This window comes from Populus trichocarpa, chromosome 10 (assembly GCF_000002775.5).
Source record: "Populus trichocarpa isolate Nisqually-1 chromosome 10, P.trichocarpa_v4.1, whole genome shotgun sequence".
Taxonomy (NCBI): domain Eukaryota; kingdom Viridiplantae; phylum Streptophyta; class Magnoliopsida; order Malpighiales; family Salicaceae; genus Populus; species Populus trichocarpa.
In genome coordinates, this window is record NC_037294.2 from 13,567,667 (window position 1) to 13,593,600 (window position 25,934).

Consider the following 25,934-nt stretch of genomic DNA (forward strand, 5'->3'; position numbering starts at 1 on the left):
TTATAAAAGTATTTTCTAAATATTTTTAGGTTAAAATAAGTTAAAAAATATTTTTTAAAATTAAAAAACCTCATTTTAATTTTTTTTATTATCTATTTGATAGTCAAAATTTGAAAAAGCAACAACGCATTATTTCTTTTTTTTTAAAAAAAAAAAAAAGATAATAAGAGCCAAACGACGTCCGCCCCTTGAACCAAAAATATAGGAAGACTTAAATAAGTTAAAATAAAATAAAATAAGAAGCCCTTATATTTTGGCCGTCTCAAGGCGTGCTGACAATTTTTCACCTTAACTTTTTTAATTTTAATTTTAATTAATTAAAATAGATTGGTTAAAAATATGTTTGGGATGCACGGCCTGGCAGATATTTAGTTTTATTTGAAATTAATTAAAATGTTTTTTGGATTTTATTTAATAAAATATTTTTCAATTTTTACTTGTTTTTTAAAAAGAGTATAACCTTTGTTTATATTTTATTTTTCAATGTATTATTTTAATTCATCAATAATATTTTTTTATACAAATAAAATTTATTTTTTAAAATAAGAAATATTTATTTTTAAATTATATTATTGATATGTTCGGCTTTGTGTAATAATTTTTATAGCGTGAATTTATTTAATTAGTTTGTTTATCTTTTAAGTCATTTATTTTTTAGAATGTAGATTTATCTTTTATTTATTTAAATAAATAAATACACAAACAAATGCATATCTCATTTTATCTTATACAATATCTTGATCTTGCTTGCTTGTATAAACTTTTTAATTTAAATTTTAAACTTTTTTTATATAAAAAAACATATTAAAACAACTTGCATATCCAGTATTTTTTTAAAAAAAATTTATAACCAGCGAATAGCGGTTAAATGGTTAGTAACTAACTAAACAATACAGGAAAGGCCAGTAATCACATTTCTTACATGTGATGGAATGTTTTAGCAATTGATTGTATTTCTATATCCCAAACCCCTTGTAATTTTCAATCTAAACTCTTGGCTGTGGAATATTGATCGAATGGCTTAGAAGCACGTTCACACCAACCAAACCCAAACAATACATCAAGTTCTAAGGTGCATAAAAGCAATGAAGTAATAAAATTACAAATAAATTAATGGAAATTTATCTTTATACTGCATCACCTCTCTATGTTTGAATTAACAAGATATACACATGCATAACATGTACAGAGATTATTCAAAGCCAATGGTTATTCATGATAATTACACTTTGCAACCAAATGCTCTAGCTAAATCTAATCTATCCCACCAAGGATGAGATCAAGCAACAAAAATAACACACGATGGATGATCAAATTATTAAGTCAAAAGAAAACTATTGTTCATAATAGCCTTGGTGAGGAGGAGGGTATGGACCTGGAATAGTGTAAGTAGGCCGAGCAAGAGATCCAGGTTGTTGTCCATGGGCATTGTAGTATGGGCCCCGCCACCCTGGATAGGCAGGTTGACCATACTCCTGGTTTGTTGGTGGTTGCTGAACCTGTCGAGGTGGGTAAGGAGCACCAGGAGCAGGGCGCATATGATAAGGAGGTGGCTGCTGTGGTGTTGTATAAGGGGGGGGAGGGTGAGCATAACCAGGCATTGTAGACTGCCCAGGAGGCTGAAAGTACTGTGTCTGGGGCTGAGGATGCGGATGCGGATGCGGAACATTTTGAGGATCTGATGGAGGATGCGAACTGGATCTTTGAGTTTGATGGGGCTGGTTTGCTGCAGGATAGCTGTATGAGCCTGTATTCTTATGGTCTTGAAAACTTAGTCCAGCCATTTGTCTTTGTACATCTTCAATCATTTCTTGACACTGGATATTTCTGGTCATCACAAAATCACTGCACTGCTGTTTGATATTGGTGATGGCATCCTGTTTCACAAATATATTTCTTATATCAACCCTTCGGAAAGTAACCCAGCTAAACTAGTTTAAAACCCATAAAAAAAAAATTCATAGTGCCTGAGACAAAGGAAAGGCATGGGCATGGGATGTAAAATTTAAAAGCATACAGGAAGAAAATAAAATAATTGTAGTAGGCACTTTAAAGAAGTGAGCATGTTCTACTTGATCATAAGTTCAGGAGTTCACATCCTGAACAGCACAGATATATGCAACAGAGAAGTGTTTACCTGAAGACTAACATAAAACTTCAATCCCTCGTTGATGTTCTCCTTTATTTCTCGATACTTGGCTATGGCAGCCTGTATTTGCTTATAACACTTCTCACGAGATGCTGAAACAAATTGTGAGGGAGATTTGTGTCAAAGGTGCATGCGTTTCATTTACCCTATGAATGTGAAGGTCAAGCGCAGCACTGAAACAAGAATATGATCTCTCATTTTGAGATCACCTTCAAGAAAAACATATCATCAGAAAGCCTAGGGATGGAAACTAATCAAGTATTATAAAGAAATTAAATTCTTCATGTCATTTTCATAGAAGTCTAGAATACACACACACACACACACACACACACATTTTTTTATTTATTTGTAACAATGGTTTGATAGAATGATCGGTTCCAATTTCTAGAGAGAGCAAAATAAGCAACATAGTGGAATTATAAACTCTGCAGTATTTAAACAAAAAGGACATCAACATGTAGATCAAATACATGCATAATTAACATTTCCATTCAAGAAACCCATTCAGACAGTATTGAAACAACAATTATACAAGAAAAAACCTACCTTTGTAATCTTGAAGGTTAAAGACAGCAGAAAACTCTTCATTCCGAGCCTGTAAACAAGGCAGCCTATAATTTTAGGAAAAGAAATGGACTTCATAACAAGCTAACAATTCAGAAACGAGCTTAGTAAATGATTGCTGAATTGCTTTCTACGACCATTGAAATCTAAGGTGCAAAAAGAATAACTCATCAACTAAGCTTCAATAATAACAAAATGAATTTATCTATCCATGCTGATTTAAACGGAGTCCTACCAATGTAATTCTAGAGACTCCTCTTTATTGTCAATTTTTGGGCTGCAAAAGGGACAGCCATTGCCAGCTAATTTAGCCACCTCATTTGTTCAAATTAACAACAAAATATGTTGCCCCTCAAATTGCAATCTGTATTGACCACTATTGGCAAACCTTTCAACAACTCCAGTTACAAGCTTACACAACAAAGCTTGGGCAAGACCAGTCTCGACAAAGGATACATATTCTTCTAGTTATTGTAATGTTTTTAAGCAGGTAGGCTACTATCATCTTAAGAACATGAAGAAAGATGAAAGCAGATATCCTGGTTCTCAACGAGGGATAGCAAATCAATTCCAAAGAGCATTGAGTAAAAGAAATATACCTGAATTTGCAGCAGCAACTGTTCTTGTCCCTCAATATTTTGTGCAATGTCTTCACAGATGGGATCATATTTTGCTATCTCTTTCCTGAAAAGATCTTCGTAGGACCCAGCAGATGTCATCAACTTTGGTAGTACATCATCCTGAAACCATACATGTAATATAGCCTAATAAAGCAAGTCACGAAAAGAAGAGGAAAAAAAAACACACAAAAAAAGAAGCATGGAGTGCAAGAAAGTAAGGTCCATGCATCCTCATGCGTCAAAACTTATGCTGGTTTCTCAAATTCTTACAAAAAGTAAAAGGTTAGCATGTGTATAGAAGTTGTCAAGGACCAGAAAATATTTAATCTCACCTTCCATTTCATCTCTTTGAGCATGTCCTCGAGACCAGCTCGCTGAGCACCAAGAGTCTCCAATTGCCTCTGCATAGATGAGAAGACAAATACGCTCACAGTTTTTTAGATGAAAGTAATACCTGTTGAAACTACAAAAATGAAATTCATCAAGGACCAAATTAAAATATTCTTTAGCTTGCTTTACCAATAATTCATGGTCTAAAACTCTTTCTTGCAATATTTTGCTTGTATGCCAAAGTTTTGACCATCATACATCTATGGTTTAAATCACATTTAACATTTCTTTTAAATACAACGGCTAGGATTTCACATGCCAAAATACTAAGAAATTTTTGCTCCACTTGCCAATGACAATGATTAGGTTATTCCCATCCAACTAACTTTCCTTATATAGGGTCCGAATTACATTGTCAGCAATGACCTCAAAAATTGGTCAGGGTCTTTCAACACTGATACTAGCAGTAATATATCCATAAGGGCAAGGGGATGTAAAGCTAACTATATGGAGTTATAAATGTAAATTATCCATGCCAGCTATAAACTAGCCATGCCTAAAGCATTCCATTCTGTCAAAGCTTGATACTGTTGATGACAACACAAAATAACATGTCCTTACAAAACTAACTGTAAAGAGCATCCCAAGAAAAATGAAATATATATCAGATTACTAGGACCTACTCCATGAAATATCAAGGGAAACCTTCCATTGAGGAGAATAAATGAAAAATAGTTAGGGCAAGAAGAAGCAGCAACAGAAACACATTCAGTTCATTTTTCCTTTTTCTTTTCACTGTTAAAGGAACAAGGTTGATTTCATAAGGGAAAAGGAAAAGTAACACAACCACCCAACAACACAGTTGAAAATTAGAGTTTAGAAAGAAGATACATACCAAGCTCTGCTTCAAGGCCCCTACTATAGCATCTTCATTAGCATCCAAAGACATTATTGGCCTAGCTAAACTTGGAAGTGCAGATTCTATCTGATAAGAGTAAAATGGAAATGAGATTGCTACAAAATTATTATTCCACAGAACAGAGTATTTCTATATCTTCCAAGATCATGACCAGTTTTTCAACACAAGAAAAATCAAGAAAGATGACAAGCAATGATGATTTTAGATGCATATGGCTCTATTATTCAAATGACTGATCTCCCATCACATCAAGTGCATGAATGCAACTATTTGCATAAATAACAACAGGCACAATATTGATGCCCAAGAAACCCTAGGATATATAGCAAGGGCAAAACAGATAACATGTTAAATTTTCTATGATACACAGACAAATAACAGATGCAGTTCAAAAGACATACCGGTTGGCAATCAAGAATTGACATGAGTGCAGAATGATCCCTCACTGCGTGCTCAATTCTGGCATCGCTATCTGTGGCTTGCTTTAAGTTGGCTGCAAACCTATTCAATCTATCCTGCAAGTTCTTTGTCAAAGTGCTGGATTGAGGCCTAGTCCACTGTGTCCCAAATTGGCTTCTAAACTGGGAATCCTCTGTTGCTTCCTTTTGCAAAAGCTCCTCAGTCTGGACCAGCAATTCTTGGTTAACCCTCCTCAAATCCATAAGTTGCTGTAACTCAGCTTCAAGGCCAGCTGGGCCCTGACTAATCTGCACTGCTTCTACATCTTCTTTAAGATCTGTTGGAAGTGAAAAATTTCCTTCCAAAGAAAGAATAGAATCTGGCAGGTCCATTTCTTTGAGCCTCACTCGAGTTAGCTCACTCCCTTGTTGCAATTTTTCAGCCTGTGTCCGGATAATATTGTCAACCATTTCAGTGTACCTTGAAAGAGCTTTTGCGCTGCTGTCTGGAACAAGACTAGCAAACATCTTCTCCTTGCTGGCATCAAGTACCTCATTCATTGGCATGGTCTTTACCATGGAAAATGCTGGTAGAGGGGGTAAGAAACTTGGGGAAGGAACCCTCATGAGGTAAACTCTATCATTTTCCTTGACAGCCCTGTCCAGGTTGCGGTTGATATTGGCTTCCAGCTTGCTAATTGCATCCAGAAGCTGTACTGCAGCCCCCTTTGAACTTTTCTTTGCCTCTGCTAATGTACTAGCCCCGCTCTTCAACCGTGCAATTTCCTCTGCAATTTCTTCTTTCTCATGAAGCTCCAAACTATACCAAAAACAAGCTTCTGCGTAGAACAGGGCTGCTTTTAGTTGGACATGAGCAGTCCAACCCTTGTCAAAATTATCTTTTAGAGGTGCAACATTCAGTGCTGCTAAAGCTTCCTCATAGTACAACCCAACCTATATCAAACCAATTATCAAAACAAATTCAAACAATCACCAAAAAAGACCTGGAATAACTTAAACAAAAATCCACACCGTTTGTAAGGACAATACAAACAACCTGCCAAAATCCCATAAATGTTCATTTCCCAACTCAATGGAATCCACATTTCCAAATCATAACAAAGTACAACAACCCAAACCATGAAAAACATACACATTCATCATCAATTCACAAGAAATCAGCTAAATTTACGAACTTTCCAGTGATCACAACTCACAAGACATCATGAGTTTCTTCTTAGAGTTTTTTTCGTATAAATTGACCACCAAGGCACAAACAAAAAAAATCTTAGCACAGAAACTTACTTGCAGTAATCACACATTCATTCGATCTAACCTATAAAAAAACAGACTGACCTGCCGAGAAATCTTGGCACAAACACCCGGGGTGCTCCCTTTAGAAATAGTATTCTCGAAGACACACTCTTGCGCTTGTGCGAGCATCAATCTCTCTAACATCCCAACACACTCAACCGACACATCAACCGTAGTACTGGTACCCACAGAGGCTTTCGCGGCCGCATTATCTCTCAAATAAGCAAACGCACCGGCGGCAGCAATAAAGGCATGAATCGTCTGTCTCCTCCCCTCCACCGTGGCCCGATCAAACGACAATCCAATCTGACTATAAACGGCACCCAAATTAAAAAGGGCAGCAGCCTTCTCTAAATGAATATTCTGCTGCGACGCTTTCTGTTTTTGCTTAAACGCATCGTACCAGACAAAAGTGACCGAATTGATGTGGTCATTGTCGGGGGAGATTGGGAATCGGGTTTCGATCAAGCAGAGGGCTTTGAAGTATTTTTGGAGGAGGTCGCGGCGGGAAGTAGGTGACGGGTCGGGTTGGCGCTCGAGATCGGAACGGTATTGTTTGACGGTTTGGAGATCATCTTCGAGGTTTTGGGCTTCGCGTTCGGAGTAGAACATGGCAATGTAGTTGCGGAGAGGACGGTAGAGGTCGAGGGAGGTTGTTTTTTTCTCGTAAATTGCTAGCATGATGTTTGTGGGGGTTGATGTGGAGGAGGATTGGGTGGAATTGGAAAATTGGGGATTTTGTTTGGTACAGTGGAGAAAGAGTGTTCAAGACAGAGGCGAGGAGTCTAATCCATTGAGTCTGCTGATCTTTTCTTTTTGTTTCTTGTTAGTCAAGCAAACTAAATTATAGCAAGACTGGTGGTTGGGACCGCTTTGTAAAATCTTCAGCCTTCTTCTTCATAAATAAAATAAAGCAGAAAGCGTAGATTTCGAGCCTGTTGCTTTCCGAAAAATTTTGAATTTTTTATTTTTTTCTTTAAAATAATATGTTTTTAATATTTTTAAATTATTTTGATTTTGATGTGCTTATCTCAAAAATAATTTTTTAAAAATTAAAAAATATTATTAACACACTTTTCTGAGTGAAAAACACTTTAAAAAGCAACCACAACCAAAATTAAAAAATATTATTAACACACTTTTCTGAGTGAAAAACACTTTAAAAAGCAACCACAACCAAAATTAAAAAATATTATTAACACACTTTTCTGAGTAAAAAACACTTTAAAAAGCAACCACAACCACACTCCTAAACACCCTCGAACTCTACAGTTGTGCTTCATAACTGGTCTGAGCATGTGCCTGTTATGTCCAGATAAAATATATATATTTTTATTTATTTATTTAATGTGAGTGTTCAAACTAATTTGCATGTACTTCGATTAATCCTACAAGTTCTAATATTAACCACCATTAAACCTCTTAAAGTTTATATATTCTTGAAGTTTGATAGCGTGGTAATCCTCTTCAAGCATGTTTCCATTAAAATTATATTAGGATATATAGGATTATTATAGTTACGGTTAATTTTTTTTATTGATTTTGGTATTCGAATTAAACTTTCTATTTTGGTTTTTACTGGTTTGTCTCCCGTGCTTTTACTTACTGTTGTATGTACCCAACAAATTTGTAATGTAAAAAAGAAAAAATTTAGATTGTATAATTTTTTATATTATTATCAAATTTAATATAATAATTCAAATTTAAAAACACTTAACCTAATTATTTTAAATTAAATAATATAAAAATTAATTTGAAGTAATCTTATCAACAGAATAAATTCAAGAAAAAAAATTAAGTTATTCATAATCAACTCATCATTGAGTTATTTTTTATTATTATATAATAAAAAATATAAATTTATTAAATTATGTATATATTTATATATTTATTTTTGTTATTATTTAAATAAAAAATAATTTAAATAAATATTATCAGGTAAATATATTATATTACGGAAACATCAAATACATTGATCTATCTTTTAATTTTATTTTTAATTGTTATTAATAATTATTTATTTATACAAATAATTATTAATTTATTCAATTAAATACTTTTATAAGTCTTTATTTATATTTCAAAAAATATTGGGTAAAAAAGCGTCGGAAAAAATATCATATCTAATTTTTTTTAAAAAAAAAAAAAATGATTCACAGCATAGCGTAGTCAAAAAGCTAGTATATCGTTACGCCACCTCAGTCGAAATGTCAAAGCCTAAAAAAAGTAAAAACAACCCCTAAACTAGCTGCCACGGGTGAGGGAGGAGGAGAGAAGAGGCAGGTTGGCAACTGCCAAACAGAAAGGTCTTCTTTTTCTCTGTGATCTGTTCTCTCTTTTCAACCTATCTTCGAGGTTATCTTCACTAGGTTTCTTTTCTTCTTCAATTCAGCGATTTACTCTCTCTTTTTTTCCCTTTATTTTGATCGGTTGTGTAATTTAGGGTTCAGGGCTTAGGTTATGATTTTCTCTTATCGTCAATCTTTCGTCTTTGCTAGCTGTTAGCTAAACTCATTAGTTTGTTTATCGAAATATAGTATTATTTGTTCATTTTGTCGAATTTCTGTGATCTAGGGTTATTTTAGTTGATGAAATGTTAGCTCTTTTTTTTTTAACTGATTAGAGCTTTCAAGCTTAAATACTTTTAGTTTCTAAAGATCTAGGGTTATTGAAATAGCAATTGCATTTTCAGTTTTAGACATCCTTTTTGAACTCTTAATCTGCACATCAGGAGATCCCTTCAACTAATAAGAGCCGTATACCTACAATATAAAATAACTGGTTATTTTGCTTTAATTTTGTGGATTTAGGCAGAAATGTATCTAATGCTCCCTATATTCAATTGTGTGTGCATGTGTGCTGAGGAAATATCTGTGCATTAAAAAAAGAAGAAACTCTATTGCTAAACATTATTATTTGCGATAACTTTGGATTTTTTGAAATTTGAGATTCACTTTTCTCCTTTTCAGCAATTGGAGTCTACTTCTAAAGTTCAGCGTTCCGATATCTGATTTACCTGTTTTTTGGTATCTGTGTAGACTTGCTTCTGTTACTTTTGTGGAAAGCTAGCAGCTGTGGGCATTGAGGAGGCATTCCCTTTCTGCACTAAACTTAATAGTGGATGATGCGTACTGTGATTTGTACTGAAATTTGTTGGACGCCTGGAACTGCCATTTTGTGCTGAACTTAATTCAAACTATCAAACCACCAGCTTGTTATTTTGTTGCTTCATTCTTTCTGTTCGTAAATCTTTGCTTTTGCACTTGTCTACTAGTCGCTTCATTTTTCAGGTTTTGTGATTAATGCTTCTCGAGGCAGTTGTTTGCCATCTTTTAGGCTGTGAAAGATGGCACGCTAACTACATCAAACACTGCCAATTTCTTATAAAATTAGTTTCAGATAACTTGCTCCCTTTCCTTTCCCTGAGATCCATTTCTGCATCGCACAAACCCTACAAATACATCACGGAACACAACCAGAAGGTTAAGCCTCGAAAGTGTTCATGCTTGGAAAACCGTTCGGCAATCAGCGCAAGGTGCATTTGTACGGTTTGTGATCACCAACACAAGAATGCCAGAACCTAGTCCCTGATGACATGCCTTCAGCCACGAAACAAAAATGAGGTTCATTTGCTTGACATATAAATAGACCTGAGAAAAACCAAGATCAATGCTTAGGAACCAATCTATTAGATAATAGTAAAATACGGGAACATGTAACTGGCAATTAGCATTAAAACCATGATATCATTGATTTCGTTTTTGAATTATGACTTTTAATTTTAGATTATAATGTAGAAGTTATTTTTATAAATATGACAAAAATAAGTTAAAATGACTAAGTTTAAAACATGTTCGATAAAAAACAACTTTTTTAAAAAAATAATAATATAGATTATGATCCATAAATTAAAAGTTAGGAATCTCAATTCTTGACTCAATTTTATAATTTTTTTATTATTTAAATCGAAAGTTGTTTATAACTCAACATGCTTGTAACTTTTATTTGAGTTAAAAGTTCAAAAAGTTCAAAAAGTCAAAAGTTAAAAAAAAAAAAAACAAACAAACATACAAACAGAAAGAGAGAATTTCTGCAGGCTCCTGTCTGGATTATATTCGGTAATTATATCATCCATCCTAGGCGTTTGAAAAGCTTAACAGGCGTCGCTTACACTGATTCACATCAACATGTCCTCCTCTTAGATCACACGGAATTCTGTGATAAATTAAGGGTTTAAACTGAGTTATGGATCCTATAACTTATCTGCTTGCAGTTCTGATCTGTCAATTTCAACATACAACGAAGATCCCCAAATATCCAAAAATTGGTTTTATTTGCTGAGCGGCACATTTCATCTTCAGCAGCGGGAATAAAGAATCACTATCAACTAACTGTTGCTCCACAAACAATACAACAGGATAAACCTCGTTTCTAATTCTCAGAAGTTCTTTAGTATTTTCTCAATCGAGACTCCATCTGACACAAGAATTGACGTTATTTCCTGCAAAGTGCAATCAACATTAATGTTACTCATATAAATGTAGACAACAATGACAGTAAGATTGGGATTGCTATTCATTCACCAGATTAACAAACCACTAGATAACATCAAATCATGCAAATCAACAGCATTATCTATGTCATTCGAATCACTGTGGCATGGATATGTCCGCAACAGAACAGTTTGCTTGGAATAATAGTAGTAAAATCTTCCTGTTCACCCCCAACAATTACAAGTTTTGCAAGAGTAGTATTCCAGTGGCAATTATCCAAGGCATCATCAACCAATAGTAATTTGTGCAAATTGATATGACCCATATCTTACTATTGTAACAGAGTAACTTTCAAAAAGTAAATTACGCAGCTCCCTGATGTACCTGCTATCCTACTAGGCCAAGCTGGGCCTGCAAATTAACACTCATTCTTCAACAGCTATTACTACATTTATCAACAATGTTTTTGCTGCCTTCAAAAACGTGTTATATGTTAGTAACCTTGCTCTTTCAGTTCATAACTACAGATGCTTTCTGGCTATTCCACTCAATCAATATCCTCACCATGAACAACTGTTTTACTCTACGACACAGCCAAACACAGCCAAGCCAGTAGCTAAAACGTTGCAAAATGTTGTCCAAATGATTGCTGTTTTATGCAACTGCTCTCTAGCAGAAGGGACACACTACTCTAAGTAAATGTCAACTTGTTAAGGGGAAGACCCCAAAAAGCCTTTGTATGAGGAATGGAGAACTACTACTTAACAAAGTTGAAAGTGTTTCTTGCGAGGTGGTTCTCAGTTTGGAGAGAGAGTCTCCCTGATAAGAAATCAAGCTCCTAAAAATAACAACCATCATATTTGCTTATTAAGATCTACACTTTAGTTTTCTTTTCCTCATAGTCTCAACAATTTATTATGCATGTAATTGGTTAGCTAGGGGCATCAATTGTTTCAAGTGTCAAGTGTGGACGCTTCAGAAGAAAGAATAAGGGGTTGGAGAAAGAGGGTAAGATGCAGGATTACATGGTTAATAGTATGAGATATCCTATCAAGAAATAAACGCAAAAGTTTCAGTATGTTCTGGCATATATTGAATATTTTTTCCATAAATTCATATCATCTGCATTAATTTTTCAAGATTTGAGCAACTGAGAAAAAATCCATGCCAATGCAATTGTAAAGGATGCACTTAATAATCAAGACAACTTTCCTAATTTATTATTTGTAAATTATGCCAAATGTCAGATCGCGAGTAAAATGGCAATGAATGAGCAACTTATTTTTAGGAATTACAACTGCAGGAAGAATATGTGCTCAGAAAGATTATGTGAAAACATGACCGTTGACAAATAAATGAAGTAACAAACCTCAGTCATCTGTTTCTGCCCACAGAGAACAGCACCAGTGCCTGTAGGGCTATAAATTTGCTTGGCCATGGCAAAAGCAGCCTGAAAAAAACAATGATATGAAAAGATGTTAATTTAAGGGTTTCACACATCAAAAACCTTAGATAGCATGTACGTACACTCCACCTGTACATAGCCAGTTTCACCAGTCCACCTGCCATCTGGTTGTGATAGCACTGGCACAATTTTAACACCAGAAGATTCCCAATCTTTAAACCTATCCTATAAGAGGAAGAAGCACCAGGTTAAAAGCCAACCAGACAAGAAAAGGTAATTCCATGGTAGTATATACCACAAAAAGTAATAAGATGCAAGCAAACCTGGTAAGCCATTCTCTTAATGTTTCTAGCTCCATAATACAGCCTCACATCAGATCTTTTATCGGCACTAAACCCAGACTCTATAAGAGATCGAATTGGACTGCAGGAGAAAACGGATAGAAAATAGTACGAATCAGGAAACAAGTGCACAATTTAAATGCATATATAAAGTACACAGAAATCAATGGCAATAACCAGGATCATTTTCTAAAGCGAGGTTGCTAAATACCAAACAAGAAACATCTAATGGTGGCAAAATGGCATGCTCTCTAGTTCAGGTTTACTATAAGCAAGGTTCCAGTAACCCTTTTTTTTTATGGTAAATCATATCAAAATGCAATATGTTATATTCATTAGCGTGCAAGTGGTAGGTTCTAATTGCATCATCTGGTCTTAGAAATCATCGAAGGAAACGCAAAAATGTTCAAGAAGCTGAATAAGACTAGTGCCCATGCTGCATTTTCTCAACGGATTGATATTAAACATAAGAGTTTCTGATAAATTCTAGCAGAAAAGAGTGAATAGCATATCAAACTAGCAAGATTCAGAGGTTCATTTCTTATCAAGTGACCATTAAATCGCACCTGATGCCAGATCCAGTGGCGAAAATCAGAACCGTAGGATACTTCTCTGCGGGCTCAATTTGATCAATCTCGAAACCTCTCCCCGTAGCTTGGCTCAATTCCACCACGTCCCCTTTTTTAAGTCCGCACAACAGCTCTGCCGTCGATCCCGCTACGCTCTTCACCAGAAATTCAAACGCACCTTTTTCCGCTGCGTAAGACGGCGGCGAGGCGATGGCCAGGAACGAAGGTTTCTCCACGTCGGGGACGCGCAGCTGTAAGTATTGCCCAGCACGTGTGTGAGAAGCTGCGAGGTCCGGATAGTCAGAGACGTCGATGCTCACGTGGAAGAGTGACTCGGCCGCTGGTTCGATCTCGGACAGAGGCGCTTGTGTCCAGATCGTTGTGTCTTGCCGTACTGCAGCGGCAACCGTGGCTAGACGCCGCCTGTGGTGGTGCCTGAGGTGTGTGGTTAGGTGGTTTGGAGCTAGGCGGCGTAGGATAGACATGGAAATGAGGGAAGGACTATGGTGCGCATGGAGGAGAGGCGGTGATAAAGAGAGAAGAGTAGAGGGAGAGAGTTTAACTGACATGGTTTGATTTTTTAGTTGACGGAGGTATATGAGAGAAGCGGTATGTTGGATCTCTAGAGGTTGGCGGCTCTAAAGGTGGGCAGAGGTGGCGTTTGATAAAATGAGCAGTGGATGAATTGTTTTGAGTAATATGCCACGTGGCATGTCCTCGAGTGATCCTGTAAATAGGTAGGATAAGTAGCGGGCCCATGAACTTGTTATCTATTTTTACTGCAGTATTGTTTCTGAAAGGGGAAGTATCAATTTAGTCCCTGAAGGACTACCCTATTATCAATTGAGTCCAAAGCGTTTTAACTTTATCATATTGCCTAAATAGAATCAATAATAGGCAATCCCATCCCTCCATCCATCCAAAGTCACTGATAGTGTAGATTAATACTGAGTTTGTTTTGCAATTGTTTTTGTGTTTGCAATGCACACAGTAATATGTTTAGTAACAAATTAAATTGTATTTGGTATTATGGGTTCATTAAAAAATTAAATTTAAAATGTAGTTTTTGAGAAGCGGTTTTTACATGTTTTTTTATATGAGTTTCGTTATACCCTGTTTATTTTTATATTTTAAAAGTGCTTTTGAACAAATTTAAATTTTTTTTATTTTTTTCTTTACTTCAAATTAATATTTTTTTATGTTTTCAAATCATTTTGATACGCTGATATCAAAAATAATTTTTTAAAAATTAAAAATATATTTTAATGCATTTCCAAGTAAAAAAAACACTTTAAAAAGCAACCACAACTACACTTCCAACAATAATTGTCAAATATTTTATACATGTTTTTTGCTGCACATAAACCCCAACCATAATTTTTACCAAATACGTATCTAAATCCAACTAACCACATCTAACCATATTTTTTTAATTCATAACCACAAAAACTATCTCAAGAACAAAGACACGAATATTGGATCAAATATTTCAACTATCTCTAATAATTGATAGATGGAGAAGTTACATTTTCTAACATCGACTATATTTAAACAAAATTGATAAATCAAAAGATTTAAGATTTCATTAATAATAGTATAATATAAATGTTCAGCGTTAAATTAAAACTCTTTCCTTGTAAGGAACTCAATTAATCGGATTGTGTTCTTCTGGTCACAATTGCAATTTAGGCTATGCTTGTTTCATATATATATATAATAACTTGTTTTTAAGAAATGTTTTATGTTTCATCGTTTGGTTATGTTAATAAAAATTATTTTAAAATAATTATTAGGTGTTTGGTTTATATATAAAAAAAATCAAGTGTTAAAAAGAAAGGACATGAATTAATTATAAAGATATTTTCATCTCTTTAGTTGTTTTCCCAGCTTGTTTCTCAAGGTTTTTTTCTTTTGAATAATTTTCATTGATCAAGTTTTTCCAAGTAAACTAAATATAAGAAAATGAGAAAAATATTTTACGGGAAGCATGTTTTACGTAAAAATATTTTACGTAGCCTTAGAAGAAAATTCCCTAGAAATGAAAATTAATAGAAAAAAAATAAAGGAGATTGCTTAACATGTATAATGAATGCAAATATTGAAATATTATTTTGATGCCTGATCTCAACAATCAGCCACAACCTGGTGTAGTGTTTTGGCAGGCGCCTGGTGCTGTAAAGATCAACACAGATGGAAGCTCCAAGGAAAATCCAGGTAGGGCTGGTATGAGTGGTGTTTTACGTGATCTTAATGATTTTCTGGTTTTCTGGGTGTTACAACTATTTGTAGTAGCTGAGCTTAAAGCCATTCGCGCCGGGCTTTCTCTAGCTTGGGATTTAGGCACATCAATTTAAAAAACAATTTAAAAAATAATGTATATTATAATGGATTAATTTGATCTAAGATATTGATCCAGTCTTTTATTTTTATTTTAATTATTTTATCATATGAGGAAAAAATAACGACACCCACAATATTTTTTGCAATAATTGCTTATGATTTTACTTGCAGCGAAGCACAAACATCGAGCCTGGTATATACACATAGCTTACAGCTCGAACTTCATTGAGTCGCGTGTCAAAAGCTCCAAGCTCTTTTATTGTCCCATGACTCCCATCTTTGTTCTCGTCTTACCAAGCTTACAAAGCCATACGATCAAATTTCCCATCGCGTTCTAGGAAAGGAAGGAAAGAAGAGTTAACCGGAGAAGCAGGTAATCTCAGGTCAGGTTTACTCCAATTCATTCAATTTCCGCTTGGATTTATCTGACTTTTTTTATTTTATTTCTTGTTCCGAGAAACTAATTCCTTTGGTAGGATAAAAGAAAGTTGTTTGAAAATATTTGTTTTACAGCTTCTTCTTTTATTAAAATCATTTTTTATCCAAATGAACAGCTCATATTCAAACACACAATAACTCTCCTTTCATTCCACACGTGTTGCTAATTCTTAAACACAAAGACTTTCCACTCATGAATGAAACCGAAACCTCTACTTTCTAAGACGGCGTTTGCTCCAAGCTACCAGGAAGTTTTGTTAGTTTTACTCTGAAACTGAAAAAGTTTTTTAGCAGTGAAAAATAGGTGAAAAACACAATTTAACAAATAGCATGATGACCATCAGACCAGCCGCAACCCAACTTGTGCCTGCGGTCAAAATGGGCAAATCTTTTGCAGACACTTCGCGGCTCCAGTCCGCGAACCACGTTATGAACATCACGTGGCACACCATTACAGGAGCCTATGCCCGCATAGTCTTTCCCAATAAATAAGGCAAATTAAAATTCTGATTGAGACCAAAAACTGTTCCATACAACCATATTTATTTTTATGTTAAATAAAACGCTTTCAAAAAAAAAAAATTACTTTAAATTAATTTTTTATATATAGTTTTTTTATTGAAATAATTTTTAAAAATATATATGTATTATTTTAATATATTTACAAATAAAAAACATTTCTAAAAACAAAACGACCACTACCACCGTGATACCTAAAACAAAACTCAGTCAGAATTAGAAATATGCTTTTCAAGGGATAACTGATATTTGATGTCCTGAAGATAAAAGCGAAAAATATACAGGTTCACCCCCCTCTGTTTCCCCCTTATTTAAGCAACATGAAAAAAGGGGGTTTGGCTGGACAGGTCTCAGTTCTATTCCTCTTCCACACTCTACAATAGCATTAAAACAGAAATTGCAAATCGTAACACATTTGATCTCAAAAAATGAACGCCCTGCTGCTGGCATCACCAGCACCACCTTAATTATTGATTTTCGCAAAAATCAGTTTATGATAATAAAAGGAGAAAAAAGATGGTCTGTTTAAGCAGCAGATTCCTTGGAAATCTTCTCAGCCTTGGCAATAACCTCCTCGATACCACCAACCATGTAAAATGACTGCTCTGGAAGGTCATCGTATTTCCCATCCAACACTCCCTGACAAAACAAAAAAAAAACAGAATTGCCACCAAATTAAATTTATGATTATTAAAGTTGCATCATCCATCCAGACAGCGATTGTCAAACTAGATAGCAAATGCAATATAAATATCTAGCAGGCAGAGCCAAGTTGTGAGTTCATGTATCCACATGTCAAAGGATATAGTGAGGGAGAAAGGACCAACGAGAAGGAAAAGCACCTGGAAGCTTTGTACACCCTCCTTCAACTCGACATACTTTCCAGGAGCACCAGTGAAAACTTCTGCAACATGGAAGGGCTGGCTCAAGAACCTCTGAATTTTACGAGCACGGGCAACCGTCAGCTTGTCGTCTTCACTGAGCTCATCCATTCCCAAAATGGCAATGATATCTTGCAAATTCTTATAGTTTTGAAGAACCTTCTGCACACCACGAGCAGTGTTGTAGTGTTCCTCACCCAAAATATGAGGTGAGAGCATACGAGATGTAGAATCAAGGGGATCCACAGCAGGATAGATACCAAGCTCAGAAATCTGTCCAGTAAGAGTGACAATATAACAATTATCATATCATATCAGTAACACAATTGCTGTGATTACTAGCCCACTTCAAATAATTATAATCACACCTGTCTTGACAGCACAGTTGTGGCATCCAAGTGAGCAAAAGTTGTGGCAGGAGCAGGATCCGTCAAATCATCAGCAGGCACATAAATAGCTTGAACAGAAGTAATGGAACCTTTCTTGGTTGTTGTAATTCGTTCTTGAAGACCTCCAAGATCTGTAGCCAAGGTTGGCTGATAACCAACAGCAGATGGGATACGTCCAAGCAAGGCAGACACCTCTGAGTTAGCCTGCAGAACAAAGAAGAGCAAAAGAAAAGAGTTTGTAACTCGGTAACAGGGAGTGACAAGTTAAGGTGTTTTATCCAGAAATCCATTGGCATCCAATTTTACCTGGGTAAAGCGGAAAATGTTGTCAATGAATAGAAGCACATCTTGCCCTTCAGCATCACGGAAGTGCTCAGCCACAGTAAGTCCAGTGAGACCAACACGGGCACGAGCACCAGGAGGCTCATTCATTTGACCATACACAAGAGCACATTTGCTCTCAGCCTGGTATAACAGAAGACAAAGTAAAACAGTTTTAGTAAATATTAACTTAAAAAATAAAATATCAAAACACATGAATGTTCAATAGCACTAACCTGCTGATCTCCTAGCTTAATGACACCACTTTCAATCATTTCTCTGTACAAGTCATTTCCCTCACGGGTACGTTCACCAACACCAGCAAAGACAGAGAAACCACCTGATCCCAGAAAACAAGAAATATTCAGCAAAATGTGAAAAGAACAAATGCAAACACAAAACTTTGTATACAGTAGGAACTAAACAAACCATGAGCTTTTGCAACATTGTTGATAAGTTCCATAATAAGCACAGTTTTTCCCACGCCAGCACCGCCAAACAGTCCAATCTTCCCTCCTCTTTGGTATGGTGCAAGGAGATCAACAACCTATAATGAGGAATAAGAGAACATAAATTCCAAATGCTCGGATCAAGTTTTAACAGCATCAAAGTAAATGAAGCATGGTGACAAAATCCATCCTGTTTTTAACATGGACAAAAAAATTACAGCCTTGGCATCAACTACAATTCTATAGAAGACTATGCACGTGTCAGATACCTTGATACCAGTTACAAGGACCTGTTGCTCAGTTGCTTGCTCAACAAAAGATGGAGCCTCCCTATGAATAGGCAAGTAGTGCTCCGTCTCTGACAGGGATTAAAACATAGTTGTTAAAAAATCTCACATCATAATAGTATTCTATACTGGTCAAATGATTAGGGTTTGTTTATCTCTTACTGAGGTCTCCCTTCTCATCAATGGCTTCTCCAATGACATTGATTATGCGACCAAGAGTGGCCCTGCCCACAGGCACCTATTGAGGATATGCCAAATGAAGAAATCAGCTTCAAAGATACCCAACTTTTGACAGAGACAAAGCACAAGGACGAGGATGAAAATCAGAAAAAGTCATATCAAAACCAAAAGGTATAGTACCAACAAAACCAGAGCAGTCAACGACAGAAAACAATTATCAAGGACACAAGAATGCATAAGGATATATACATAAGATGCAATCCTTCCAATGTCAGCAATCACATTTCAAATAAAACCTTGATCCACACAACCCAAAAACAATTAAACAGTTACATAAAATCCAGAAACATGCAAATCCACAGTTGATTCTACTAAAGTAAATCTCTCTGTTTTTTTTTTTTTTTTGGTTTCCAGTAAAAAAATCATAAAACAATCCTTTCAGCTTTTCACATATTCCTGAGCTAAAAATTGAACCACATTAAACAAAAAAAATATCACGGATCTCAATTGCCAGGGTTTTCTTCTTCCCCAGACCCCGAACTTTCAATTGATTTGCTTCCGAAATTCTAGCAACCAGACACTAAGATATACTATCAAAACAAATACCTATCATCAAACAAATCATCAAATACTCCAAAAAGCAAATCAGAACAATAATAAAAAGTCCCAAAATTTCTCATCAGATACCATCAAATTTAAAATCAAACATAATATAAAAAAAACAAATTTAAGAAATTTGCTTACAGTAATTGGAGATCCAGTGTTAAGAACAGGCTGGCCTCTGACCAAACCTTCAGTACCATCCATAGCAATAGTCCTAACAACACTCTCTCCCAAATGCTGGGCCACTTCAAGAACCAACCGGATTGAGTGACCCTGAACCTCCAAAGCGGTCAAAATCGGAGGCAAACCCTCATCAAATTTCACATCCACGACGGCTCCAATAACCTGACACACATGCCCGATCGAACCCTTCCCGGTAAACTCGTCGATGACCTTCCCCTTCTTACCCTCCGATTGGACAGGAGGCGGTTGTGATGGAGGCGATGCGGCGGCTGCAGAGGTCGCGTACTCAGCCGCGCGGTTTAGGAGGTAACCGTAAGGAGACGCGCGGCGCGTGGAAGATGCAGAGACCTTAGGATTGGAACTTGATAAAGTAGATTTGGAGATAGATCGGCGAGAAGACGATCGGAGAAGAGATGATAAAAGTCTGCGTGAAGCCATTTGGTTAGGGCTTCAGAGAAAGACAGATGAAATGTTAGGGTATGTGAGAGGGTGTGAGCTCATAAACTCGTAAGTCCCAGATAATAGTAGACGTGATTCACTGCTTTACTGCAACGTACTTACCCTGACTCATCCTTATATGGGAATATTCGATTTTGCTCCCTTTTTTTTGGGTGAAATTATGATGCTGCCAAGGGTGACACGTAGAATTATACGACTGCGTTTTCATTGTTAGTTGTTACGGGGGGAAACGATGGCGTATGGCACATAGACGTCATCCTTGGCCAAAGGAGGCGGTGATACGAATTTGTTGATAATTTCAAGGAATACACGGGGCGAGGAGAGGAGGTAAAGGAAATTCGATGAATGCTCCAGACGGCGTCGTGTCTGGCTACATAAAGTTTTTCCTTTTCTGCTTCATTTTTGGTGTTTGTTAGGAAATTGAGAAAATGTGCGGAGTTAATAATAATAATAATAATACGGTCTATTAAAAGGTTGCCTTTTTCCTTTTTCATCAGCCGATGGTCAGGTTTCGTTTTGATGGTGTATTGATGTGAGTGGAATTTTATGGATACAGGGAAAGACCATTGTAACCTTGATCGATAATTACAATAAACTAGGAAACAACAAGTCAACATTGTTTAGACTAAATTGCCCTTATTATGAGAGAGAGGAGAAATGTTGTTTTTGATGATTCGTTTTTTATTTTTCTTTTTACCATGAGAAATTCTTTTTTGAAATGATCAGGCCGGAAAAATATATAAGAAAAGGTAGCTCTATAGATGTTTGGGATTGAGGTTGTAATTTGAATTATTTTTTAATATTAATATTTCAAAATAATTTAAAAAATAAAAATAAAATTATTTTGATATTTTTTAAAATAAAAACATTTTAAAAATTAACTTTTTATCACAATTTCAAACATACACATAATCATAATATATATAGATGTTTGGTTAATTAATATTCATCATATTTTTGCTTGTATTACATTAAAAAAATTCTTAGAAATCTTGATTATAAAAACAATTATAATTTATAATTTTTAAAAATTTTATTTATTTAAATTATAACTGTAAAAAGTACCGTTAGAGGCACTTAGCCTTACACCAAATCCAAAAGCACAGGCCATAACTACTCATGTTATATAAAACGTGTCAATAATGACATTCACATTCTGACATTTAATACAAATGCAATTAAACTCGACGAGGTTGATAAAAATAATAATTGAACAGTTCGATGTGTATGTTTCAGCCAATTGCCAGAGTACTCTTTGGTTTTTTTTTTAATCATGCCTAAAGTATTTTTTGATTTCTTGATAATTATCTCCCTAATTTACCTGTATTAGTTAATTTTTGCTGTGCGAGATTACAAGATAAGGCCTTATTAATTTTTGTTTTATTGAAATTAAAAAAATAGTAGCTAAATCGTGTGAATTAATTCATTAGTCCTGAGTTGCAACCAAAGTGCTACGTCGTTCTTTGTTGTAAATAATTCAGGGCGGTAAAGAATGCTCAAACAGCGTCAATTGCTACCAAGTTATTCAAAAAAACCAATGATGTATTCAAGTAAGCTTTCAAAAAATTACTCCTCTTTTTTTTTATATTCTCTTAATTAATTTTTGATATTCAGCCACGAATCTATATTCTCTCCAGTTGTGTTTTTTATAAGTATTTGTTGTATGTGTCTATGATATTCTAGAACTCTACATCGATATTTCAGAAGAAAAATTATAGTATGTTTGAGAATGTGATAATGATTATTTTTTAAAATATTTTTTATTTAAAAATATATTAAAATAATATATTTTTTATTTTTTAAAATTATTTTTAACATCAATTTATTAATTAAAAGATGAAAACACAAAAATAAAAAAATTAAGGAGATTGACTGTTATAATAAGCTAGGTACCTCCTTTTTCTGTTTCTGCTATGCAATGTTCACTAGTTTACTATGGGATTAATTGTCCTGAAAATAATCTACAATCACTTATGCTACAGAGAGACAAGCTCACCTGATGCTACAGTTTGTTTTGGATTACAAGGTCCTGTGTGATTGATTTGCTATTCTCTCTCGTCATTTCTTTTCTTACAAGGTCCAATATATATTGTCAAGGATCTCCACGGAAATAGCATCAAAATTCTTTTCTATTCTCTCTCGTCATTTCTATTCTTATATCTCAATTCTTGAAAGACAAACTTCTCAGCAATATTTCACTTAAAGATTCGAAAATACGTGCATCGTTGTGTCAACTATACTAGACAGCAGAGTTAGCTTGGAGAACAGATAATGCTAGCTGCTCGTTCCAGGAAAGAACTTCGCATTGTAACAGAAAAGTACCTCCTTGACTGCGAGCAGGTAGAGCCTCAATTATTAAATCGTCACGCCCCGCAAAAAATTGTGAACAGGCATTCGACATCAGGCAACAGTTTGCTTTGAAATCTCAGTGATATTCAAATCCATGGACAACAACCTGTTTCATCGCTTGTTTCGGCACCCCATCTCTATGTTCCATGCGAGTCAATGCCAGTTTCTTCGACTCGAGTGATGGCTTTAGCTGCCTGAAAAATTAAATTAAAAGCTTTATTTTGTAAATGGTCTTGTTGAAAAAAGAGATACAGCCATATAAAATATGGGATCAAGGGCGCTCATCTAGCCTCATGGCCTAGCTCCAACTTCTAAAAACTGAAATTTTGAAGTGTCTGCCCATATGCAGCAACATCTCGAGAAAGCTAAGGATTTATAGTTCATATAAGCTGCAAATCAAGGAGCCCTAATCTAGGCTAGAAAAAAGAAACCAGGGCATAATACTCACCTTCATTTTCTATATACTACTAGTACGTTTACAGTCACTTCTATGTAGTCAAGGTAGGATAAAATAATTTACCTCTCGATCCCAATCTGTACATGCATTTACAGAAACAAGCGCCACAACTTGCACAACGAGGCCACATATGATCCCCATCCAAAGCCCCTGATAATATATAACAATAGAAAAGTACGAACAAAAAAGAAATTTGAGTAAGAAAACATGCTTATTTCACTTTCCCAGAGGGAGAGAGAGCAAAAGATCTGAGATGGGGATCTACCATGCCTCCAATATGGAAGATGAAAGCAAGGAGAACAGCTGAAGGAATTGCCACAACATAGTAAGCTCCAAGGTTGATAAATGCACACAGATTTTGCCACCCACATCCTCTTGCGGCTCCTAAACAAATGAACTGACTAATAATGACCACAAATTCGAAAAAGTATACATACTTGACAATGAATTAGTCTTAAAGGTTGCATATAGATTGTGTGCTACAAAGAAAAAGAAAAATGAATGATAAGTTCATTTAAGGCGCTTGTCATAAGAAATGCGGACCTGAAAGCACGCATTGGAATCCATCCAAGAAGTCAGATAGTGCTAGCAGTGGCATCATATTAGCAACATATGTTATCACTTCTTCTTCATTGCTGTAGAGATTTCCCCATACTTGGCGTACCAAAATTGTAGTAATTCCAACCGCTGCACCCTCTGACAGGGCGATGATGATCATAACACAGATAGCCAAACGTGCACCTTGTGGGCGCCCAGCCCCCAGTTCATTTGATACTCTTGTACTAGAATTGCGAGAGGTCAAGGACCATCAAAACAATATCGTCAAAATTCAAAACGGATTTTGATCTTTTTCAGAAGTGAGGAGGGCTTCAATCTCATTGATAGAAGGGAACTTGATAGAAAGCTATAACATTACAAAAATATAAGATGGAAACTGACCTTATGGTTCCACCAAGGCCAACAGAGATCATATAGACCATCCAACATGTGTTAAGGCTGTGGTAATTGAACAACAAAAAACAAAGATGTGATTATTAAATGTTTATGCAGCTGATTATAATATGAACTCGAGAATTTGACAAAAGAAGTACCTTATTGATAGCACAGATGCCTCTAGTTTGGGATTTGGGAGAAGACCGGATAGCAGAACCACCATCTCAAATGACCAATACTCCAAGCTATACAAAACATATATATAAGCAAGAAAATGAATAAAAATATCCATACAGTTGACAAAACCTTTTAATTCAAGTACTCAAACGTGAACTTGCCATATCATGATTGCTGAAGGAACTGCAAGCTTTACAAAGCTGAAAATATCATGCAAAGCTTCTTTTGAAAAGCCGGTCCAAGTTTTCGCGCAAGTAGGCGAGTACTTTACATATATTGCTAGCATAAATACATTAATCCAATTCGAAATAGTAATCGCCAAGGCAGCACCTTTACTTCCAAGTCCAGATTTAAAAACAAGACCCCAACACACAATAATGTGCAGCAAAGATGTGGCCCCGGAGCTTAGCATCATAGGGAAAACATTATTTTGGGTTTGTAACAATCTGTTAAGGCATTGAAGCAGGCCGTAAGCGAATAGGCTTGGAATCAACCAGCGGTTAAATGTCCCTGCTCCTGCTGAAATCTCAGCGTCTTGGCCTAAAGATAAGAGAAGGGTGCCAGTGTAAAACCAAATGATTGCTAGAGGGATGCTTACTATTAGGAGTGTTAGCATTGCTCTCTGTGTGTGAATACCAAGCATGTGGTATTGTTTGGCACCATAGGCTTGCCCGCACAGCGTCTCCAATGCACTTCCCATTCCTAGCTACAAAAATTAAAAGGTTTCAGATAGAAATTCCATGAAATAAATAACTAGCATAACCCGACCCATGGTGCCTTTCTACTAGAGGATTTGTGGGCATTAGCTTGACTTGCGAGCAAGCAGAACATCACAACGATCAGTTTTAAGGTCGGCTTGAATAGACAAATCTTGTCATAACAGCGCGGAGTCCCTCTTTGGACTACTTTCTTACCTTGGAGCCAATGAGTATGTACTCTGTGGCTCAACTCGGACCCAAACTCAACCTCTCCTTTAAAAAAAAATTAAAAAAAAAAAACACCTTTCTGGGTAAAGTAGCCTCGTCAACACATCAACCATGAAATATACTACTTTTCTTCTACTACTCTCTATACCAGCCTTCGAACTCATAACAGACAGCTTGTGCATTAGCACACAAGCCAGCGAGGCCCGAGGGAGACCGGGAAAATGAAGTTTACTTGAAAGCATGAGTTTCTTTCTTTCCCTAGAGGACTAAATATTACCGAATTAAGGCCCAGCAATTTCTAAGGTGGAATTCAGGACCTTTCTAAGAGCCCAAAAAGTGGATCAGGCCCATTTCCTAGAGGAGCCTCATCATTATTATATTAGCGATAGGTGGAAACAGAACACTGTTCCAAGTTCCAACTCGATCTAGACGCCACTGAACCAGCACCACAGAATATAAATTAACTAGGAAAATTCACCTACCAATACACTGAAACCAGTAACTGAAGCGAAGGAACATGCCATGGAAGCACTAGAAAGAGCAAGCTCGCCAAGATGACCAACAAACATAATCGATATTACTTGTAAGCAATACTGCAGCAAACTCACTGCTATAAGAGGCCCTGCAAGCCATAGTTGCTTCTTCGCTTCGCCAATAAAATCCTCTCTGCAAAAACAACCTTGTTGAGATACCTCCCCATCAACTCCATGGCTTCTTTCTTGGTTCCGTATCAGAAGTGATTCAAGACTTGATTTTTCCGCTCCAGTTTCCATCTTCCTTGGCATTTGTTAGTCAACGGAGAGTGCAGGAGAAACACCCAACACATTGATTATTGAATATATATAATATAATACATCAGCAAGGCAAATACATCAGCACCTGTGGCAAAAAATAATTAAAAAAGCTGTTAATTTAAGCCTTGCCTTGATAAGTGTCAA

The 25,934-nt window shown here is 35.8% G+C and overlaps 4 protein-coding genes and 1 long non-coding RNA gene across 7 annotated transcripts; 1 reads left to right on the plus strand and 4 right to left on the minus strand.

Annotated features, from left to right (window-relative positions):
- Positions 1–1,110: 1,110 nt before the first annotated feature.
- LOC7475548 (vacuolar-sorting protein BRO1) lies at positions 1,111–7,243 on the minus strand. Its single transcript, XM_002315864.4, has 8 exons — positions 6,340–7,243; positions 4,987–5,937; positions 4,562–4,651; positions 3,669–3,737; positions 3,316–3,456; positions 2,699–2,747; positions 2,138–2,241; positions 1,111–1,877 (listed from the first exon to the last, which is right to left on the minus strand). Exons 1-8 carry the CDS (start codon positions 6,976–6,978, stop codon positions 1,335–1,337), a joined length of 2,586 nt encoding a protein of 861 aa, XP_002315900.1. The 5' UTR covers positions 6,979–7,243; the 3' UTR covers positions 1,111–1,334.
- Positions 7,244–8,460: 1,217 nt separating this feature from the next.
- LOC112329018 (uncharacterized) lies at positions 8,461–9,528 on the plus strand. The gene is made up of 2 exons (XR_002984479.2): positions 8,461–8,652; positions 9,336–9,528. It is a non-coding gene; the product is annotated as an uncharacterized LOC112329018 (long non-coding RNA).
- Positions 9,529–10,365: 837 nt separating this feature from the next.
- On the minus strand, positions 10,366–13,780 carry LOC7459800 (fruit protein pKIWI502). 2 transcript variants are annotated; one of them, XM_002315865.4, is made up of 5 exons: positions 13,103–13,777; positions 12,519–12,618; positions 12,325–12,420; positions 12,160–12,240; positions 10,366–10,798 (listed from the first exon to the last, which is right to left on the minus strand). In XM_002315865.4, the coding sequence occupies exons 1-5, from the start codon at positions 13,672–13,674 to the stop codon at positions 10,736–10,738; spliced, it is 912 nt and encodes a 303-aa protein (XP_002315901.4). In that variant the 5' UTR covers positions 13,675–13,777; the 3' UTR covers positions 10,366–10,735. The 2 variants fall into 2 exon arrangements, with proteins under 2 accessions (XP_002315901.4, XP_024467003.2); XM_024611235.2 differs by lacking the exon at positions 10,366–10,798 and having other exon boundaries at positions 12,159–12,240; positions 12,318–12,420; positions 13,103–13,780.
- Positions 13,781–16,618: 2,838 nt separating this feature from the next.
- On the minus strand, positions 16,619–20,235 carry LOC7459801 (ATP synthase subunit beta, mitochondrial). Its single transcript, XM_002315866.4, has 9 exons — positions 19,654–20,235; positions 18,892–18,967; positions 18,712–18,800; positions 18,423–18,540; positions 18,230–18,333; positions 17,979–18,137; positions 17,652–17,876; positions 17,245–17,556; positions 16,619–17,041 (listed from the first exon to the last, which is right to left on the minus strand). The coding sequence occupies exons 1-9, from the start codon at positions 20,131–20,133 to the stop codon at positions 16,928–16,930; spliced, it is 1,677 nt and encodes a 558-aa protein (XP_002315902.3). The 5' UTR covers positions 20,134–20,235; the 3' UTR covers positions 16,619–16,927.
- A 2,030-nt stretch (positions 20,236–22,265) lies between these two features.
- Positions 22,266–25,866, minus strand: LOC7459802 (protein DETOXIFICATION 16). Of its 2 annotated transcripts, none has more exons than XM_024610049.2 (8): positions 25,479–25,866; positions 24,232–24,772; positions 24,052–24,138; positions 23,900–23,956; positions 23,504–23,742; positions 23,226–23,344; positions 23,024–23,110; positions 22,266–22,697 (listed from the first exon to the last, which is right to left on the minus strand). In XM_024610049.2, exons 1-8 carry the CDS (start codon positions 25,513–25,515, stop codon positions 22,641–22,643), a joined length of 1,224 nt encoding a protein of 407 aa, XP_024465817.1. In that variant the 5' UTR covers positions 25,516–25,866; the 3' UTR covers positions 22,266–22,640. The 2 variants fall into 2 exon arrangements, with proteins under 2 accessions (XP_024465817.1, XP_024465816.1); XM_024610048.2 differs by having other exon boundaries at positions 24,232–24,776; positions 25,479–25,865.
- Positions 25,867–25,934: the final 68 nt, after the last annotated feature.

Coding starts and splice junctions, on each gene's coding strand:
- LOC7459802 (XM_024610048.2), bottom strand. CDS start 25,781: ATGCCAAGGAAGATGGAAACTGGAGCGGAAAAATCAAGTCTTGAATCA. Junction 23,345..23,503: donor ATTCCAATGCGTGCTTTCAG/GTCCGCATTTCT, acceptor TCATTTGTTTAG/GAGCCGCAAGAGGATGTGGG. Junction 23,111..23,225: donor TCTTCCATATTGGAGGCATG/GTAGATCCCCAT, acceptor ATATATTATCAG/GGGCTTTGGATGGGGATCAT.
- LOC7459800 (XM_002315865.4), bottom strand. CDS start 13,674: ATGTCAGTTAAACTCTCTCCCTCTACTCTTCTCTCTTTATCACCGCCT. Junction 12,421..12,518: donor TTAAGAGAATGGCTTACCAG/GTTTGCTTGCAT, acceptor TTCCTCTTATAG/GATAGGTTTAAAGATTGGGA. Junction 12,241..12,324: donor GTGAAACTGGCTATGTACAG/GTGGAGTGTACG, acceptor TGTTTTTTTCAG/GCTGCTTTTGCCATGGCCAA.
- LOC7459801 (XM_002315866.4), bottom strand. CDS start 20,133: ATGGCTTCACGCAGACTTTTATCATCTCTTCTCCGATCGTCTTCTCGC. Junction 18,541..18,711: donor TCCTTGTAACTGGTATCAAG/GTATCTGACACG, acceptor TCCTCATTATAG/GTTGTTGATCTCCTTGCACC. Junction 17,557..17,651: donor CAACTGTGCTGTCAAGACAG/GTGTGATTATAA, acceptor CTTACTGGACAG/ATTTCTGAGCTTGGTATCTA.
- LOC7475548 (XM_002315864.4), bottom strand. CDS start 6,978: ATGCTAGCAATTTACGAGAAAAAAACAACCTCCCTCGACCTCTACCGT. Junction 5,938..6,339: donor GTGCCAAGATTTCTCGGCAG/GTCAGTCTGTTT, acceptor GGTTTGATATAG/GTTGGGTTGTACTATGAGGA. Junction 3,457..3,668: donor TCAAAGAGATGAAATGGAAG/GTGAGATTAAAT, acceptor GTATGGTTTCAG/GATGATGTACTACCAAAGTT.